The following is a 19,191-nucleotide window of genomic DNA, read 5'->3' as shown; positions in this document are numbered from 1 at the left end:
AGGCATAGAAAGTGAGGCTGCTAAAATACCACCGCGTGGCTTTGAGCTTTGCATATCAAGGACGCATTTGTACCGACGGGTCCACGTGCCATCCTCCAAAACCCTGGACACGAAGATCACAAACTTTTATGTGGCTGGGAAAGGAAGCCCAAAAGGGCTTCGCCAGGATCACTCTGTCACCAGTCAGCTAATAGGCTCTGATAGATGATACTCTCTCTGGAGGGACTCTGCATTGTCACTGGTCAGGGACTTGGGCGTCCTGCTTCTAGTCCCAGCTCGTGTCACTCACTGGGCCGATTCCCTCCTTTATTCAGTGAGGGGTGTGCGGTCTTTCCTGCTCTGCAGTCCTTATGTTTATTCTACATGCTGCGTTGTTCCCGTGGCCCGAATCCTGCCACTACCTCGGCACTGACAAGTGTGCTGAAAGCACAGGCCTTTTGTCCCTGAGTCAGCCTCTCCTGCTGACCCAGGGATCACAAGCTCTGGCCACATGTGTATGAATTTAGATGCTACATGGTTCCTGTGCTTGTACTTTTCACCTTTACCTTGGTATGTTTTAAATTATTCAGCCTTGGTGTTCCATCACGCTAAAATGACTAATTTGGAATATGGTCACATATTGGATTAGTTTGCCTGGCTGTCAAGGGTTTACTAAGTAGCTCGTGTCTGCTGAGATGAGGTATGTATAAATTAGAGAGTGAAGATTTGCTTGTAATAGGGACCTACCAGGATAATTGGCACAATAAAGACTCCGGATAGCTAGTAGGTTTATAGAATTTCTCTAGTGTAATTAGGGGAGGCATTGTTGTGTAATGAAGAAAATTAATTAGAACTAAATGTTTAGGGAATGTGTGGTTAGGTAACCGAAGGCGTATTTGGAGCCTAATTGTTTTTTGGCAGCTGGAGGCATTTTAGACCCTTTCAGGGTGTTTAGTTAATGGATATTTTAACGTGCCCTACTGTTTGCTTTTCCTTAAATTTAAACAACTCCCATATTTTAAAAAATGTTCATCAAAGGTTTAAATCAAATATATAAAATATACATCCCATTGGAAAAATGCCTCAGTTATCTGGTTTATTTGACCATACTGTCTGTCAAATGTTAATTTTCAGAGGACGTCCATATTGAGGCTAGCTGGCATGCCCTCCTATGCCACATAATTAGTTCCACTGCATATTTATACAACACAATCACCAAAACACTGTCTAATATTTAGCCAGTATCTCTCCTGTCCTGCACCCAGTTCTCAAGTAGCCTGTCTTGAGTCGTCTCTGGAACAAGGTGGAGCTTTTGAAAATACAGTAATTTTAAAAATAAGACAGATTACTTACCCATTTAATTATTTTTAATAGTACACATAACATTTTGATGTCAAGCAGACACAGATTCAAATCCTGGCTCTGTCATTTACTGTTATGACCTTGGGGAAAATTATTTAAACTACCGAAGGCTTAGTTTCATGATCTATAAATGAAGATAATAAGCCTCATATTATAGGATTGTTGTGCAAATGAGACAAAATATAGTTTACGAAACAAGAGCATTTTTTATTTCAGATGAGGGAAGCCCAATATAAAATAACTTAAAATGACAACAAAAGAGGGAAATAATTGGAATAATTTTAGATCTCCAAAAGCATTATTACAATATTACAATTTCCAGATACCCTTCATCCAGCTTCCCTAAATATAAACAACTCACTATCATAAAATTATTAAACCAGGAAGTAAATATTGATAAATACCTTCATCTACAGACCTGACTAAATTCTGGGAAATGTCTTTTTTCTGGTGTAGGATCCCACATTGCATCTAGGCTTCACGTCTCCACAGTCGCCTCCAGTCTGGGACAGTTCCTCAGGTTTTATCTTTCTTGACTTTAACAAGAGCACTGGCCAGTTATTTTGTCACGATTTAATCTGAGGTTATGCATTTGAGGTAAGAACCCCAGAGAAGTGATATTGTGTCCTTGTCAGGGCATCATATCAGGAGACACATGTGAACAGGGCTCATTGCTATAATGTTAATTTTGATCACTCGGGGTGGCATCGACAAGGTTTCTCCACTGTAGATTTACTAATGTTTCCTTTGTAAATAATAAGTATTTTGTGAGGTGATACTTTGAGACTGTGTAAATATACTTTTTCTCATTATACTTGCACTCACTCATTTTAGCACCCATCAGCGATTATAGCCTACAATTATTACTGTGGTGTTGGCAAATGGTTTCTATTTCCACCATGTACTCGTATGCTATATTTATCAACTGGAATTCTGCTATAAGGAAGAGCTGTCTTTAATTCATTTATTTAAATCAGTATAAAATCACAAATATTCATCCTATGGAATATAATCTATTATTGTTATTATTCCTAAAAGTGTCCCAGACTTGGTCATTGGGAGATCCTTCAAGTTGGATCCACTGTCCTTTGGATTTGTTTGCATTATTTTTTGAGCCCTTTCTCACTTTCTGGTACGAACATGCATCTCATAATTCCAGCCCTGGAACGAGCCATTTCTCCAAGGAGACTCAAATCATTGGAGAGGTCAAGGCAATGATGCTGGCTTAAAGAAGAGCTGACTCAAAGCGTTTAACTGATGTCATTAGAAAGTCAAATCTTTCTCTCAAACTTTTGGCTCTGCTTTTCTCAGCGTTCCTAGGCCACATTCTAGCTACACATGGGGGCTAAGATAATGCTTACCCTTCTGAATACTGTTGCTAAGAAAAAAGAGAAAACTCCTGATAGGCACAGGACAGGTCCCATGAGAAGTAAATTAACACAGCTTGGGCCAAAGGTCCATTTCTAATCCAATCCCCTTGGCCACGGAAATGGGGCACGCTACCCAAGTACGTATCCATAACCACCACTTAACCAAGCAGGAAGGACAACGCGTTCAGTCCCATGAGGACCACATGGAATGGGTTTTCCTCAAGGAAAGTGAGCTTTTTTTTTTTTTAGATTTTTTTTTTTTATTGGGGAATTAGGGGGATGGGAACAGTGCTGGGGAATCAGGGGAAGGGGAACAGACAAGTTGCTGTCGTTTTGTTCTTCAGTCTAGTTGTGGAGGACGTTTCTTCACTGGCCCAAGTTGGCACCATCATCGCGCTCTTCCCGGATGAGGCAGATCAGTCACCGGCTTCTGGACGGCCGCTCACTGCGGCTGCTGGCCGCTCATGCTGGCTGCTGGCTGCTCACGCTGGCTGCTGGCTACATATGGTAGCCCATGGCAACCCATTGCCACAGGGGCTGCAGCCTACGCCGCCGCCGGCAACTCATGGCAGCCCAGCTCCAGGTTGAGCTGTTGTTCAGCATCTTAGCTGTGGAGGGCAGTGTCACTGGCCCTCATATGTGGGATCCGAACCGGGGCCCTCTGGCATTCCAAGCCAGTTCTTAACCATCGCGCCACTCGGCCGGCCCAGTGAGCTTTGATAGTGTATAAATGGGCTTCCACTACATATATCTACAGAACTCTGTTTCGTGTACCACGAAGTGAATGTTAAACAACGCCTTTCCATCAGCTCACTCTTGCACCTCATTTCATCACTTCCACCACAAAGCAAGCAAGACTGAGATAAAACGCACATGAATCAAATTCGTTACTTGTTGGCAGTGCTGGCCATAGATTTTTAAAGTGAAACAGTGAGTATAATGTTATAATATGGGGGTCTAGTCCCCATTTCTGGGACTACTATTTTAGTTAACATCGTGGGTGGGTGTGAACGCATACGTTTGTGTGCATGCATATAACATTCAGTCCACAGTTTTCAAAGACTTAGATGTAGTGTGACAGAGCAGAAGCAACAGGGCTGTGATACAAGCAGGCCTGACTCAGCTCTAAGTCTTCCACTTGCTGTATAACCTTGGGTGAGTTACTTAGTCTCCCTGAGCTTGTTTCATCTGTAAAATGGAATAAATGCCTCGTATAATGTGAGGGTTCAGTGATGTAATGCATGTAAAGCACCTAGCACAATAGTAAGTGTACTGGGAAAATTTAGAATAAAATATATGCAAAAGTAAAGAAATATCTAGGAAATAACTAGAAAAAAAATAAACTACTATGGGTTTCATCTTTCCTCAACAAAATAATATAGGCACCTTGGAATTTCCTAAACATCATTATAAACATCAGCTATTATTGAATTAAAAATCTGAAAATTACCAGTTACCAAAATTTGCTGAATATATTATTTCTCTTTTTATGTTGCCTTAAAACAAACAAGCAGACAAATAACAGCAGCAAAAACTAGAGTGAGGAAAAGAACAGAGTGAAAAGGCAACCTATAAATCAGGATACAATATTTTCAAACTACACATCAGATAAGGAGTCAATTTGCAAAATATATAAGAAGCTTATCCAACTCAATAGCAAAAAAAACTAGTAACTCAACTTAAAAATGGGCTAGAGAGTTGAATAAACATTTCTCCAAAGACAACATACAAATGGCCAACAGGTACATGAAAAGCTGCTCAACGTCACTAATCATCAGGGAAATAAAATCAAAACCACAGGGAGATCACTCACACCTATTAGGGTGGCTATTATAAAAAACATACAAGAAAACAAGTATTGGCGAGGACGTAGAGAAATTAGAACACTGTCAATGGAAATTTAAAACGGCGCAGCCACTATGGAAAATAGTACGGAGATTCCTCAAAACATTAAAAATAGAACTAACATATGATCAGCAATTCCACTTCTGAGTATTTATCCAAAACAATTAAAATGAGAATCCGAAAGAGATGGCTGCACTCACATGTTCTCTTCTGTAGCATTATTCACAACAGCCAAGAAGAGGCAACAAACTAAGGGTCCATCAACAATGAATGGATAAAGAAAATGTGGTGTCCATATACAATGAAACATTTTTTAGGCTTAAAAAAGAAGAAAGCCCTGCAACATGATCAGATGAATCTGAAGGGGCATTATGCTAAGTAAAATAAGCCAATCACAGGGCAAACACCGCGTGATCCCATTTATAGGAGGTATCTAAAATAGTCAAGCTCATAGAAGCAGAGGGTAGACAGGTGGTTGCCAGGGGTCAGGGGGAAATGCAGAGATGCTCATCTATGGGTATAAAGTCTCAGTTATACAAGGTGAGATCTGTTATACATTGTCCCCATAATAAACAATACTGTCCTGTACACTTCAAAATTTATTAAGAGGGTAGCTCCCATGCTAAGTGTTCTTAATAAAATAAGAGAAAAATAACAATCTAGAGTGAGGAAACCAAAAGCCCAGTTTCAAATATAAGTGGAGCCATGGGATGGGGTGCCCAGGACACATGTCAGTACTACTTTATTAAAAATCACTCTAACAATCTCTCTATACTCAGAACCCTTTTAATACTTTCATAGCATTCATTTATTATGTTGATGTGACTGCGATTTAATGAGGCTGCTTGTTTAAACAAACAAGCCAGAATATAAATCCAAACAAATGTTATCCCCTTCAAAATAGTCACAGAGAAAAGACACGAGCTTATTTCAGTGACACCCCAAACTTCCTTGTCTAGTTTAGTTTGCCTTAAAAGCAGACCTTTTAAAAATCAATTGAAATTCATTTAAATCCAAGACAAAAGTGAGTGATCAAGTTCAATGTACCTAGTTGGGGTTCAAGCAATAAGGTAGTGATTAAAGAAAACAAGTGGTTTCCAAATAATGGGATACTATGAAACTATTAAAAATAATGGAGCAAATATTTACAGCTATGAAATTACCTACAAAACATATTGTCCGGTGGAAAAAAGCAAGGAACATAACAGTATGCACAACATGCTTTTAACTGTATTTTTAAGTAGGAGTATGTATATAAATATATCCTTAATCTATACACAGGCTATCTTTGGGAGGATATCTAAATAATTGGGAGTTTGCAAATAGCTATTGTTCTAAAATATTCATAAGTAACGTTTTTACATGTTTAATTCTTAGCTCTTAATAGAGTTCAAAATCCTTTCGGACAAGGATCATGCTTTATTCTTCTTGACATTCCCACATGCACAGGAAATTACACATAGTAGATACTCAGCGATAAATGGTTGTGGATTCCTGTGCTCAGGTTTACATACGGGAAAGAAAGGAGAGCAGAAAGATTCATCCAAACTAATCATGAAAATAATGTGAGGGCTCATTTGAGGAAGCACTCAAATATGACAAACTTTTCATAGTCTTCTCATCTTGTATAAATAAGTGTAACTGAAACTTGGCAAAAGACAGGGCATTTTACCTGATATTGGTGGTAAGTGCAACAGAAAAGATAACTCTCCATTTCGTCCCCAGAAAGTAGATGCCTCATCATGTTTACCCTGCTACCCAGCCTTGCACACAGCCACCTGCAGTTATATTTGTCATTGTAAAATTAATAGTCCGTGTGGTTTCCAGAAAGGGCCCAGCTTGGAAAAGGAACATCCCTCCATACAGTGTGCAGACAGAAACAGCTGGCCCCATGGCCAGGGGATACGCCGACAGCTGCCGAAGCATTTGCCATGGGTCACTGCCATGCTTGGAGTACCAGCCCAGCCCACCAGCTCTTCACCATACAATACAAACCCACGGTCAGGGGGTGGGCGCTCCACTTCATTTCATCCTTCAGACCATTTCCCAAGGATCCTATCAGTAAGCGCATCATCTAAAGAAAATGCAAAAGCTGAGATTAAAAGGAAGGACACACAAGAACGTGGGACGTAGCACAGCTTCAGAGCAGGTGCAGTCCTGGATGAGGTGGACCGACATGTTGAAAAGTCTACCAATCTGCAATGTCACGATGCCTGGTTACCTCATGAGAGAGAACCTATAAAACCACGTTCCCCACCAACACACAGAAATCAGCTCATTTCATTTGCACATTTCGTAACTGAGGAGTCGGAGGGAAAGGGTTAGTGAACGCTATACTTCCTACTTTCTCAAGCACCCACTATGGCCATGAATGTTTATGGGGCTTTTCTCTACACGAATATTCCGATTTTACCACAGAGGAAACTAAAGCTCGGAGGAATTACTTAAGGTGCCCAGGGTCAAACAGCCACTGAAATGTTAGGATCGGCATTCACATCTAGGTCCGTCTGACCTGAAGCAGATGTCCTCGCCACCACGAGAGCTTCAGACACACAGAGGTGAGCAGTGGGCTCCTGACACGAATCCTGACTCCGCCACTTGGAGCTGTGAGAGTGAAACACCACGTTCGCCGTCACTGTCTCCCGTGCCTCTGTCTGTAAAGCGATCACCACAACGATAACTACTCAAGAAGGGTGTTTGGAGCATAAATGATCTGAGTCAAGCACCTAGATATGTGCTTAGTCAGCACTATTATGTCAAATGCTGACTCTGGAGAGCATCAGGACACACACACTTTCATGAGAATGAAGATGTTCAGGTTGGAAATCAAAGGAAGGTAGATCAAGGTGAGAGACATAATGGGGGGGTTTCGGGGTATGGCTCTGTGATGGCATTTGAGGATGGGAGCCGGGACAAGCTCACCACGAGAGAACACGGCCCAATGAAAGTGGGATAGACCATTATGATGACAATCTTAGAAATCAGAAGCGTCCCGTGGATGGGAATACCCTGATGTTTGTTTTTCAGGGGCTTTGTTGTTGTTGTTTTTGCTCGCTGTTCTTTAAACAGAATAGACATCATGTTATTGAACCGTCTCAAAAGGAATCGTGTAAGAACAAAAAAGTCTATACAATTTGAGCTCCTAGGAGGGATTTAGTCTCCCTTCCTCGGCTCAGGCAAAAGCCTTCCAGAAACAACACATCGGCTTTGACTCCTAAATGAGTGCCAGTGCCCGTGGTTCGGCTCCTCAGAGCTGCCAGCAGCAGAGCCCAGTGTTCGTGCTCCACAACTGGATTCTGAGCCTGCGGCTCCCAATGACTTTTTTGCTTCGTGATTGGTTTGCTTCCATGGGATTTGGATGGAGATGAAAAATGAGCCCAACGTTATTTGGAAACAGTTCCTATGCAAGAACCTTCAAACACTTCACAAATTTAAAAAAAAAAAAAAGTGGTCTATAAATATCGCATAATGACCCTAGAATGACTTCCCACTTGCTAATGTTTATCAAGAGGGGCTGCAGGGGGGAATTAGCAATGGGCACACCCATGCTTCAAAAGTTAGGAAAAAGTTTCTTTTATTGAGGATAAAATCCAAGTCATTTGGAAGAGCCGAAATCATTTTACTCAGAGGGGAATAGCAGCTCATAAGGGGAGGAAATTGCATTTGAATTTCCCAGCATTGTGATGAAAGTACTCTATCTAAATGATACCTATTTGTGACTGAGTATCCCCAGCCACCAAGACTCAAACCACCAACTCCCGTCCCCACCAAGTCATTATGGTCATTGATGGAACTTGCGTTGTTCTGTAGTCACAGGGATGGGGTTGTGCAAATTGAAGATCATCTATCTTTAATTCACCAAGAAGAAACCAAATGCAACAATCTCACGGGCACTTCCTAGCTAAATGTCTTTTCAATCACCGTCCACCACCATCCTTGGGCGGCACTGGTGCTAACACTTTGGCTTTCATTCTGGTGCCCGAGCTGCCCTGTAGGACCTGCTTGCGGGGGGCAAATCGACCATTTATTCACTGCAGACCTGCTGGCTTAAAACTAGGCACTTACAAAGCAGCTTGTGATGCAGTGAAAAGCCCAGACAGAAATGTAATAAACAATGTTTTGAATTACATTTTGGACATTTAAAAAACGCTCTGGGCTCGATTTCATAAAGCATTTGCATTTGTAATGAAAAAAAAAATCTTCTGAGCTTCCAGTCTCAGGTTAATAGCCTCTTTTATGTTGTAAATTTTTGCAGGAGCAGTTACAAATTGTACACAGATTCATTATTTCTCGAGTACTTTATCAGGACATTTCCCCATACATCTAATTTGTCCTGTCTGAAATGTAACTTGACATGAGGGATTTTCGTAATTGCTTTTGAAGCCCTTCCAAGATAATCAACTGCTTTGTGGAGCATGATAAAAGGCAGAAGACAATGGTGCCGGTCTGTCTTAGGATCACGCTGAAGTTTTGGGGTAAGAGATAGCAAAGAAAGGCAACGTTTGCCTCTTAAACTATACAGTATCTCCATTCTAATTTGGTTTCCAATTAAATGACAAAGTCTGGGAACAGAAAGAAGAAAATGCCCCATTTTTATCTCTCCCACTGCAATGACTGTCACTTGGGGCACAGATGTAGTCAATATTGACAACAGGATAAAAGTACAGTCTTTGTTATTCTGAAGAATTTTAACCAAAAATTAAATAGATTAAAGCAAAAATAACCAAAATTTGGGAGAAGGGATATTGTCAAAAGCTGGTTTGTTTCTGCTACCCTGCTTTAACAGCTTTAAGCAAATGATGGGACACTTAATCATTGTAGAACATTTTTTACCTTGAGTTTTCAAACTGCCAATTCTCATTTCATATTTTAGTTGCATCTGATTTACATGGTAGGCAGGGTTACCGTTGCCCACAGATGTCCACACCCTGAACACCAGAACCACACATGGAAAAATAGAACTTGTAGATGTGATTAAGTTTACTGACCTTGAGAAAGGGAGGTTATCCTGGACTGTCAGGGGATACCCAACTAATCACATGCATCCTTGAAACTGGAGAACCTTACCCAGCTGTGGTCAGAGAGATGAGAGATAAGGGTTAGAGAGACTCAAGGTGCGGACTCAACCTGCTCCTGCTGGCTTTGCAGATGGAGGGAGAGGGCCACAAGGCAAGGAATGCGGTGACCTGTAGAAGTTGGAACAGCCCTCAGCTTATAACCAGCAAGAAAATGGGGAGTGGGGGTGGTGGTAGATGAGGGTAAAGGGGATCAAGTATATGGTGATGGAAAGAGAACTGACTCTGGGTGGTGAACACACAATGTGATATACAGATGATGCATTACAGAATTGTACACCTGAACTCTATGTCACTTTGCTAACAATTGTTACCCCAATAAACTTTGATTAAAAAAAGAAACAACAGAAAGAAAAGGGTGACTTCTTCCCACAGACACAAGGAACTAAATTCCACCAACCCAAATCAGCAGGAAATGTATTCTTTCCTAGTGCCTCCAGAAAGGAATGCAGCCTGGAGAAACCCCGATTTCAGCCCAGTGATACGTGTCAGATATTTCACCTACAGAACTATACGGCAATACATTTGAATTGTCTTAAGCCACATAGAAACCACTGGCCACAATTCAGCTTTTGGGGGTTGGTGAACTCCTTTAACCATGACTCTATAGCATAATATCCTATTTTGGTACCCAGATCATCCTTGAAGTGCCCAAATACAAGAGATTTAATATTAATTTTATTATTATTTAGTATTTAGTCAGCAACACCCTGTGCAATGGAAATTCAAATAGTACTTGCTAAAATCAAATTATGTCTCACAAATGGAAAATATAAAGATGCTAGCTAGTGTCCTTACAGGAAGCTGACATTAACTTAAGAACACTGACTGAGACCCTGGGTAAAAGATGAAAATTATTAGCTTTATTTTAGATCAACAGTGTTAAGTATGCCATGCTGACCCTTAATCATCTCCCAAGAATTGCTCTTGGCAAGAATTAGAGAATTGATCTCAATTTTAAAGCTTAACCTTGGCAGTCTGTAGAAAGAAGTCCACAGGAGTTGAGGCAACATTTAGATCTTTCTAACTAAAAGACACTTGAAACAATAGGAATCATGCCTAGTAACAGCATCACTTTTTTTTTTTGGTGAATTCCAGGCAATATTGATAACCAAAAATAAAACGGTTAACTGGTGCTTTATTTGTATTCAATGATGACCTTATATGCGAGCCGTATGTTCCAGCTGTAGTTAATTAATGTTCCCAAAGACATAATAGCAAAGAAGAGCAATGCAAGTGAGCCAGATCACAAACACTGCTATGGAAGACGGCAAACTAAGGAAAACTGAGTGTGCAGCTCGTAAAGCAGGTCAGGAAGAGGTTCATGATCCAAGCCCTTAAAATCAATAAAAGTGTGGCGTTCCATTTTAAGGTGGTGGACGGAATGCAGGCATCAAATTTCATTTCCTCTCAAAACCCCAGTGAGAAATATTTTTTTAAAACACAACATAAAATAACAAGGACAGGAAGAACCGGAAAGGAAGCAAGAGTTAACAAAATTTTAGAAACTGGAAAGCAAAGGGGAGTCATGGTTAAAGGACTTCACCAACCCCCAAAAGCTGAATTGTAGCCAGTGGTTAGGAGCACCGAGAACCACGTTAATTTACTGTGAAAATCCTCAACAGGTTCAGGATCATGTACCTCTCAATCTTGGATGAAAGGGAAGGAAAAGAGTAAAGAGAAATGAGTGAAATTAGGTTCCCAGATCCTCCCCCTCCCCAACACCTCGATTACTGGGCTTCTATCCTCTGGAGATGATTTCTGGATTCGAAGGAGGGAGGTGGGTGAGATGGGCAGATGGAGGATGGAGGTACTGCACTGAAAACAGGAATAAGTGAACACAGGAATGCTGAACGCTAATTTCAGGGCCTTTGAATCATGTGGGAACTCTAATATAATCTAGCAAGGAATCCCAAACTGCTTATCCTTTATCCGGGGACGAGGTCTACTGGATGAACTGCCCTCTTAAGAACGCCTACGATATAAAAGGTAAGCTTGGTTCTAACAATGGCTCTCTCCATCACCGATTATGGTCTCTCTAAGGTGCAATGAACCTTAGTAGGAAGAGGGTGCCATGCGTGCCGCCAGCCCCTAGGCTGATGACCCTTCTGGCCCCTCCATCTCCAGCCGCTCAATAGCTTAACGGCATGACTGAGGAGCCAACGTGCAGCAAATTTGTCCCTCAAGCAACACTTTCTTGTGATAAACTTTCACCTGGATACACCACTCCCCACCCCCATAGCTTCACAGTACAATCGCAGGCTTTCTCTCCCACTCAGCCACCAGACCACTGGCAGTCAGACAGACCTCTGCCCTCCAAGCGGGGGACTGGAAGGCCCTTTTCTGAGGATTCTGGCCTGAAAAACCTAAAAAATAATGACACTGGTGTTTCCCCAACTAAAAGGGACCACCCACATTGTCCTAGAATAGCTATCCTCATTTGTGATGACCTTGATCTCAGGGAACATTTGATGTCTGGACACATTTTTGATTGTCATGACTGGAGAGGTGTGGCTGGTATCTACTGAGAAGAGGCCAAGGTTGCTGTTAATCATCCTACAACATGCGGGTCAGCCCTCCTACACACAGCAATTCCAATTAGCCTTTTAGTATCTCACTCTCAATCATGATCAGACAGCCGAAGATTACCAGACAGGTTTGCAGTGCTTCCAACAGAAAACAGACCAAGCACAAACAAGAGCAGTGGAGGAAACATATCTTGAAGCCAAAAAAATAAAATAACTTGCTAGGAGCAAGTGGTAGAATCATATTCAAATCCTGATGATTCTTTTTGCTATACATATCGCCTTCAAGGCAGCAAATTCTCTTAACCTATACACTTGAATTAAAACCTACTGCCATGTTTACTGCTAATGATATGATTTGGCATCAGGGCCATGGCCCTGGGGGTTCACGGATGCTCAGCTGGCTCATGGGGGCCTGGGTGCTGAGGGGAGTAGGTGGGGACATGATGTGATCAGAATGGTTCTTATTGATGACTTGAACAAGTGAGTAAAGGAATTACAAATATGGAAAGAGGGAAGTTAAAATAAACCCTGTGGAGCAATACCGGAATTGGAGGGATCGATGTGAATTTATGTTTTCTTTTATGTAGAGATGCCAAAAGTGTCAAGGTCGTGAAAGAAAAATAAAGACCGAGGAGCTGTTCCAGGGTGAAGCTAAAGAAAGATGATAAATGCCATGAGTAATTCTGGATTGGAAATTTATGAAGGACAGTACTGGGACAACTGATAAAACGTGAACAGAGCCTGTGGATTAGATGATAGTGTTACATCAATGTTGACGGTTATAGTATGGGCTTAGGAGGAAGTGCATTCTTATTTTTAGAAAATGGGTACTTAAGTTTATATACCATTAAGTGGGTGATTAGGTATCATGGCTGCATCTTGTTCTTAAATGGCTCAAGAAAAAAAAAATACTGTATTGTGTGTGTATACAAAACGAGAAAGAGAAAATGATGGTATAAATGTGGCTAAACGTTGACAATTAGGGAAACGGGCAGGGGAAATACAGGCATTCTCTATGCTGTTATGGCAACTTTTCTCCAAGACTGAAACATCAACATGAATAGTAAACAAAGAACATGGACATTCTTGATAACTAATATAGAACCAAGTCCAAGGTACAGTAAATGGGGAAAAAAAAAAGTGCAGAAAAATGTGTATTAAGCTCATGCTCCTCTTTGTGTAATTAAAGGGGGGGGGGGAACTGTGAGTCTTTTCATACGTGCAGAGTATCTCCAGAAACATACCAGAATCCGATCTACATGGTTTCTTCCAGTTGGAAAACAGGAGGCTTGAGATGGATGGAAAACAGGTTTTTACTCTGAAAATTTGAATTGTGTACTACATGAAATGAAATAACTTGAAAAAAACCAAACAAAACCCAGAATGCTTCGGTTTGGTGGTTGCCAAATCCCAGTGCCAGGTTGGCTGCCTTAGACTAGAAGCACCTAGGGAACATTTAAACCTAGATTAGCAGGCATCAATTCCAGAAATTATATTTCTGTAGTCCAGGATAGGGCTCAGGTATCGGTCAAATTTCCCTACTTAATTATAAATCACAGCATTGTTTAGGAATTGGTGATTTAACCAAATCACTCAAATTTGATCCTCTCTAAACAGAACATTCTAAGTACCTTGGGAAATTAGAAAGAAATACTTTCTGTCCAATAAGAGAATAAGATCATAATGTAGGGGGCTGGCGGAGTGACGCATTGGTTAAGAGCTGGCTTGGGACACCAGCTCTGAGAAGTAGGGCCCCAGTTCAGATCCCACATGAGAGACAGTGACGCTGCGCCCTCTATAGCTAAGATGGTGAACAACAGCTCAACCTGGAGCTGGGCTGCCGTGAGTCACCGGTGACAGCATAAGTTGCAGTCCCTGCCACAGTGGGGCTGCCATAAGCTACCGTGTGTGGCCAACAGCCAGCAGCTGGTGTGAGCTGCCAAGAGCCGCTGTGAGCGGCTGTCCAGAGGCCAGTGACCAATCTGCCTCACCCGGGAAGAGCGCAACGAATGATACCAACACTGGCCAGTGAAGCGACGTCCTCCACAACTAGACTGAAGAACAAAAGGACAGCAACTTGTCTGTTCCCCTTCCCCAATAAAATCTAAAAAAGAAAAAAAAAAAAAAAGACCATAATGTAGGGAAAGAATAACTCACACGTGAAACCATAAAATCTAAACCAGGACAAGGGGTGGTGTGGTGTGGGTGGGGCCAGGAGGGGGCCGAATAGGACTGCGCAGCCACCAGCACTAGGAGCAGCTCTAGGCGGCAGCACAACAGTCTCCACCACTCTGCGGCCATGACACACAGGTTCAACCAGTTTCTGCACAAGAACTGCATGACCGGCCCCTTGGCCTCAGGACAAGCTCTAGGCATAGACCGCTGTGAACCAGAGCTACATCGTGCTATGTCATTGGGCTGGTGGCCTCTGATTGCTGTTCAGTTGTAGAGCCTCTCCTCTGCAGTCTGACAGGATTTGGCTACCCAGCCTACATCTCAATTTAAGCCAGAGAAGACGACACCAGTGGCCGACCTACTGGGTAGTGCGTGGTGTGCTCAGCATTGCAATCCTCCTCTGACCGCTTCCTGCCAGTTCCCTCCTACTACACGCTGAAGCGCGGCTTCCTGCTGTGGTGCATGGCCGCAGCTCCTCCAACGGGGTGGAACTGCGCTGCAGGCGCATCATCCAACCTTTCTTCCTGAAGCAGGAGTCCCAGGTAGACAATGTGGTGAATGACTTGAAGGACAAAGCCAAAGAGACTGCAGATGCTAACGCTTAAAGAAGCCACGAAAGCTGCCGTGAATTTACTGGGTGAAGAAGAAGAAACCTTCCTGCCCTCTCTGGGCCTTCCTACTTGAGCTTGATGTTGTATTAGAGGCTGTGGCACAATCATTTTAATAATATTGCCTTGGAAACATATTTGATATATTAAAAAAAAAAAAAAGGAATTTGTTGAAAAAAAAAAAAAAGAAAATCTGAAACCAGAGTTTGCACTGACCCCTGTATAGAAGCCAAATCACGTAAAGAAGCCAAGTCATATAGTCACTCTACCTTTGCGCTTTCTTCCTAAGGGCCAAAGACATGGTTGAGGCTAAGGTCACCTGAGTATTACTTAGTATAGACAATACATTCAAATACTCTGCATTCTTCAGAAGGAACATTCTGTGTAAATATATAACAAGATTACATAGATTTAGTTAAAAAACAATCAGCTGACACAAGTAGATACAATATCTGTAACATTCTAGATCTCAAATGGTGGGTTCACCAGTGTTCATTTTATTATTTTGTTTTATATCTCAATATATGTTAACACCTTGAGGATGGGGCATTTAAATATATAGATGCAAATCTGCACCACCGGTCCACAATGTATTAACTATATTCTCTTGTATGCATCACGTTACCTTAAAGCAACAAAACAATTATTTAGATGGTTGGTCCTTACATTTAAAGAGAGAACTAAATACAAGACAACTAAGCTTTACCATGCCAGCAGTACATGTTTATTATTCATGAATGATCAAAATACTTACAATGCCATTATTAATCACACATATGAAATATCACTTTGTAACATGGAGTGAAAAGGACACTTTTATATATCTTTAAAAAAATACATACACGCATGCTCTCTCTCAAGTGCTCACTGCTACAAAAGCAGGAGGCATCAAGATGCAGGAGCTCCAATATACGTAACACGTTGAAATATCTCAAGCATAAAAACTGTACTCAGGTTGCAAAAATAAAGTTTCTTTCTTCAAACATTTTGATCTGCGCTCAAGCAAAGCAAATCATGAACACCAATGATTTTCATACTATTTAACACACTTTAAAACAAAAGGGTCAACAGTTGCAGGAGTCCTGAAAACATAGAGGTTATAGGAATGGATAATGCCTTTCATCCCCCCACCCCCCAAAAAAGTGTACAGCAGATGTTTCATCCTGACTCTCAAAATATGTAATAATCATCATCTACTATACTCAGAGCCAGAACAAAAGGATGAAAAGAAACATTACTTTAGACACAGGCATCATTAACCTGTTTTTTACACAATTTCACTAGTGCAAGGGTATCATTTACCTGAAAGATCATGAGTCACAAAGAGCACGCATACAAAACTATTTCCTTTGTTCTTTAAAAAGTGCCACAGACTATATGTATCATTACAAAAAAGACATACACTAATGAAAGACCGTTTGTCTCCATCTCTTATCGATGAGGAAAGGCCAGAGTGATTCTTTGATTCCAATTCGAAAAGGTGTTCGCCGGCCGATGCCCAACGTCTCTAACTTGGAGCAGTCAAGCTGGGCATTTCTTGGACGCTGTGCTCCTAAGACAGGACTGTCAGTTATCTTTAAAGAAAAATAAAAGCAAAAATATCGAAAATAAATGGAAAGCTACATGTTGAGGTTTTACATTCTCTACTTCACTTTGCCCTCAGTGCAAGAAATCGGATATAATCCCTGGAAAAATAAAGAAGTCTGCCACAATCAAGACAACACTTTTTCTATCAACTACACCAATACTCATGGGCTTATCATACCTGACAATTTAGAGAAAAATACCAATATGAACTGAGAACATACGAGTGAAGTTCACTTTGATTACTACCCGAAAATGAAGTTATCAATACTTCCAAAGCAACAAGAAAATGGTATTCAGTAATACACACTTCTGTGATGGTTCTAGACTTTCGAAAGGTGAGGTTTTAAATGATGTGTGTACTTACAGGTCTTAGGTGACTGCTGGGGAGGTTGAAGGCATCTGCGATGGCGCACGCCATTTCATACTTCGTCAGCTGTTCATTGCCAGACCAATGAAAAGTTCCTTTAATCGACGGATCCTAACAAGGACACACAAATTCAAAATTGTTTCAACTTTGTGAGTTGAATGAAATGGTAGGTTTGACAAGAAAGATAATTTAAAATGTCCAAAAAAGAATCGCATCTTTCCTTTCTGGAATGCTCTCCAAAGAAATCTAAAACAGAATCCCTATAAATATTCCCAGCTAAACATGAAAAGCAATTTCTAGAATTTAGCCTTGAGCATTTTTAAAAATAAAAACATAAATAAATTACTCCCATTTTACTTACTGGGAATCCTAAAAATAATTACAGATTTTTTGGAAACATAGCCCAACTTAATGAGTATTTCTAATTATGGAAAGAAGCTAAAAACAAAACTGTTTAACAGAACCATTTTTCAAGAGGAGCTAATTAGTCATAACATCCTTAAATGCTGACACAGTACATATTTAAGATATATATACATTTTTATGTATTAAAAAGTACATATTTTTTATATTCTAAAATAAATCAGTCTCTGGTCTTTCTTTTTATGGATAGTCTATTAGCTCCAACTTTTTCAAACATTTAAAATTAACTCCTATTCAACTAACTAAAAAAAAAAAAATTCTTAAAATGGCTAAAATATCTATGCAGATTCTTCTTTAACATTACATAGATCTTAGAGTAACTTCTTTAAAAACTTCAAATTAAATAAATAATAATACAACTGTTTAGTCATACTGCAATAAAAGAATGACAAAGGGTGTCTGTAGTATTTGATAAATGAATGCAAACACAAGAATACGATATTTTTATTATTATAAATATGGCCTACTATCTGTAAACTATTTTTGTGTGGTCTCCTTATAGTTTTTTTAAAAGGACTTTCATTTTCACTCATGAACAGGATTTCTACTGCGATGGAAGTCAGGACATCTTCCTGCCCGATTCTCACCAGCATTCTCTTCTCCGCTAACTGACGGCACACGGCGGCGACGTCCTTGACATGCGTGGGGAATCTCTGCTGCCAGTGGTCCATGTTGGCCGACTTGTTGCTGAACTGCACTTTATCAAACATAACAGTCACGGCACTTTCTTCGAGCTTTTCGACTTCTCCATACAGAATAGGAATTCTCAAAACAGCAGCTCCTAGAGATGAGGTAGGTAATATTTTAAAGCCGACTGGTTCTTTAATAACTATGTATGGTGCCAGGAGGGTAACAGGCTTATTGAGGGGAAACTTCATAAGTTATATAAATGCCTAACAACTATGCTGTACACCTGAAGCTAATATTATACTGTATGTCAACTGCAATGGGAAAAAAACAAACAAACAAAAAACTGGCTGGCTCGTAAGTCTTGATGTAAGACGCATGTATGTAGATTTAAACAATATCGTAGTAGAAAACTTGCAATATACCAAATGACACAGCTCACCTGTAATGATGCCTATTTAACAAATGTGATTCTGAATTTTAAATATTCTCTCGTTTTGGGTATTTTTATATATAATTTCATTACTATGATAATTAAAAATAAATGCAATGAGTGTAACTTCATTGGATCTTGAGTAAAATGTAATAAAGGACATTATTGGGACAATTGGGGAAATTACTATAAAGACTGTATATTATATTACAGTAAGGATAAATTTCCTGAGTGTGATAACTGCACTGTATTTATATACAGAACATCCTTGTTCGAAGATACACGGTGAAGAATCTGCAGGCTAAATTCAACTAATTCTTAACGAGTTCGGAAAAAAAATTATATGTACAAAACACATGTGGCAAAACATTAACAATTAGTGAGTCTATATACAGGGTATGTATTTACGACATAATTCTTGAAAACAGATTAAAGAATTATGAGGTATTTAGATTTTATGTTGGTCCCTGCTAAGAGTTTACAACAGAACTTTTTAATTAAATTATTGGATAACTGTATGTAAATATGTATTCAAGGATAATTTTTGCAGGATAATTCATAACACAAAAAAGCTGAAAAACAGAATGTCTATAGTGTGATATCTACACCAGGGGATGCTTCTCAAGGACATGGTCCAGTCTTAGGCAGTAGTTCTGGTGTAAAGGATCATTAAAGCAAGTGCTATGCAGCAACTGATAGGAAAAAGATACCCAAGAGATGGCTCCATATGTACTGAAACGCAAGTATGTGGGGGAAAAGCAGATGACAAAACCACACACACACACCCCTTTTTAAAAACTTACAAAAGGGCC

The 19,191-nt window shown here is 40.4% G+C and overlaps 1 protein-coding gene and 1 pseudogene across 2 annotated transcripts in view; one reads left to right on the top strand and one right to left on the bottom strand.

Moving 5' to 3' along the window:
• The window catches only part of LOC109375534 (receptor expression-enhancing protein 5-like), a 36,241-nt pseudogene extending 21,223 nt beyond the window's left edge, over positions 1-15,018 (top strand).
• A 625-nt stretch (positions 15,019-15,643) lies between these two features.
• The window catches only part of MAT2B (methionine adenosyltransferase 2 non-catalytic beta subunit), a 26,692-nt gene continuing 23,144 nt past the window's right edge, over positions 15,644-19,191 (bottom strand). For both annotated transcript variants that reach the window (XM_019630955.1, XM_019630953.1), the window contains exons 5-7: positions 17,907-18,100; positions 16,894-17,007; positions 15,644-16,516 (exon numbers count right to left, since the gene is read on the bottom strand). In XM_019630955.1, coding sequence (XP_019486500.1) covers positions 16,346-16,516; positions 16,894-17,007; positions 17,907-18,100 — 479 coding nt within the window. In that variant the 3' untranslated portion in view covers positions 15,644-16,345. The remainder of the gene's footprint in view (positions 16,517-16,893; positions 17,008-17,906; positions 18,101-19,191) is intronic.

The sequence above is a fragment of the Hipposideros armiger genome, unplaced genomic scaffold, assembly GCF_001890085.2.
Source record: "Hipposideros armiger isolate ML-2016 unplaced genomic scaffold, ASM189008v1 scaffold_966, whole genome shotgun sequence".
Classification (NCBI taxonomy): Eukaryota; Metazoa; Chordata; class Mammalia; order Chiroptera; family Hipposideridae; genus Hipposideros; species Hipposideros armiger.
The sequence above is the reverse complement of the archived record's forward strand: the minus strand, read 5'-3'. Positions and strand labels throughout refer to the sequence as shown.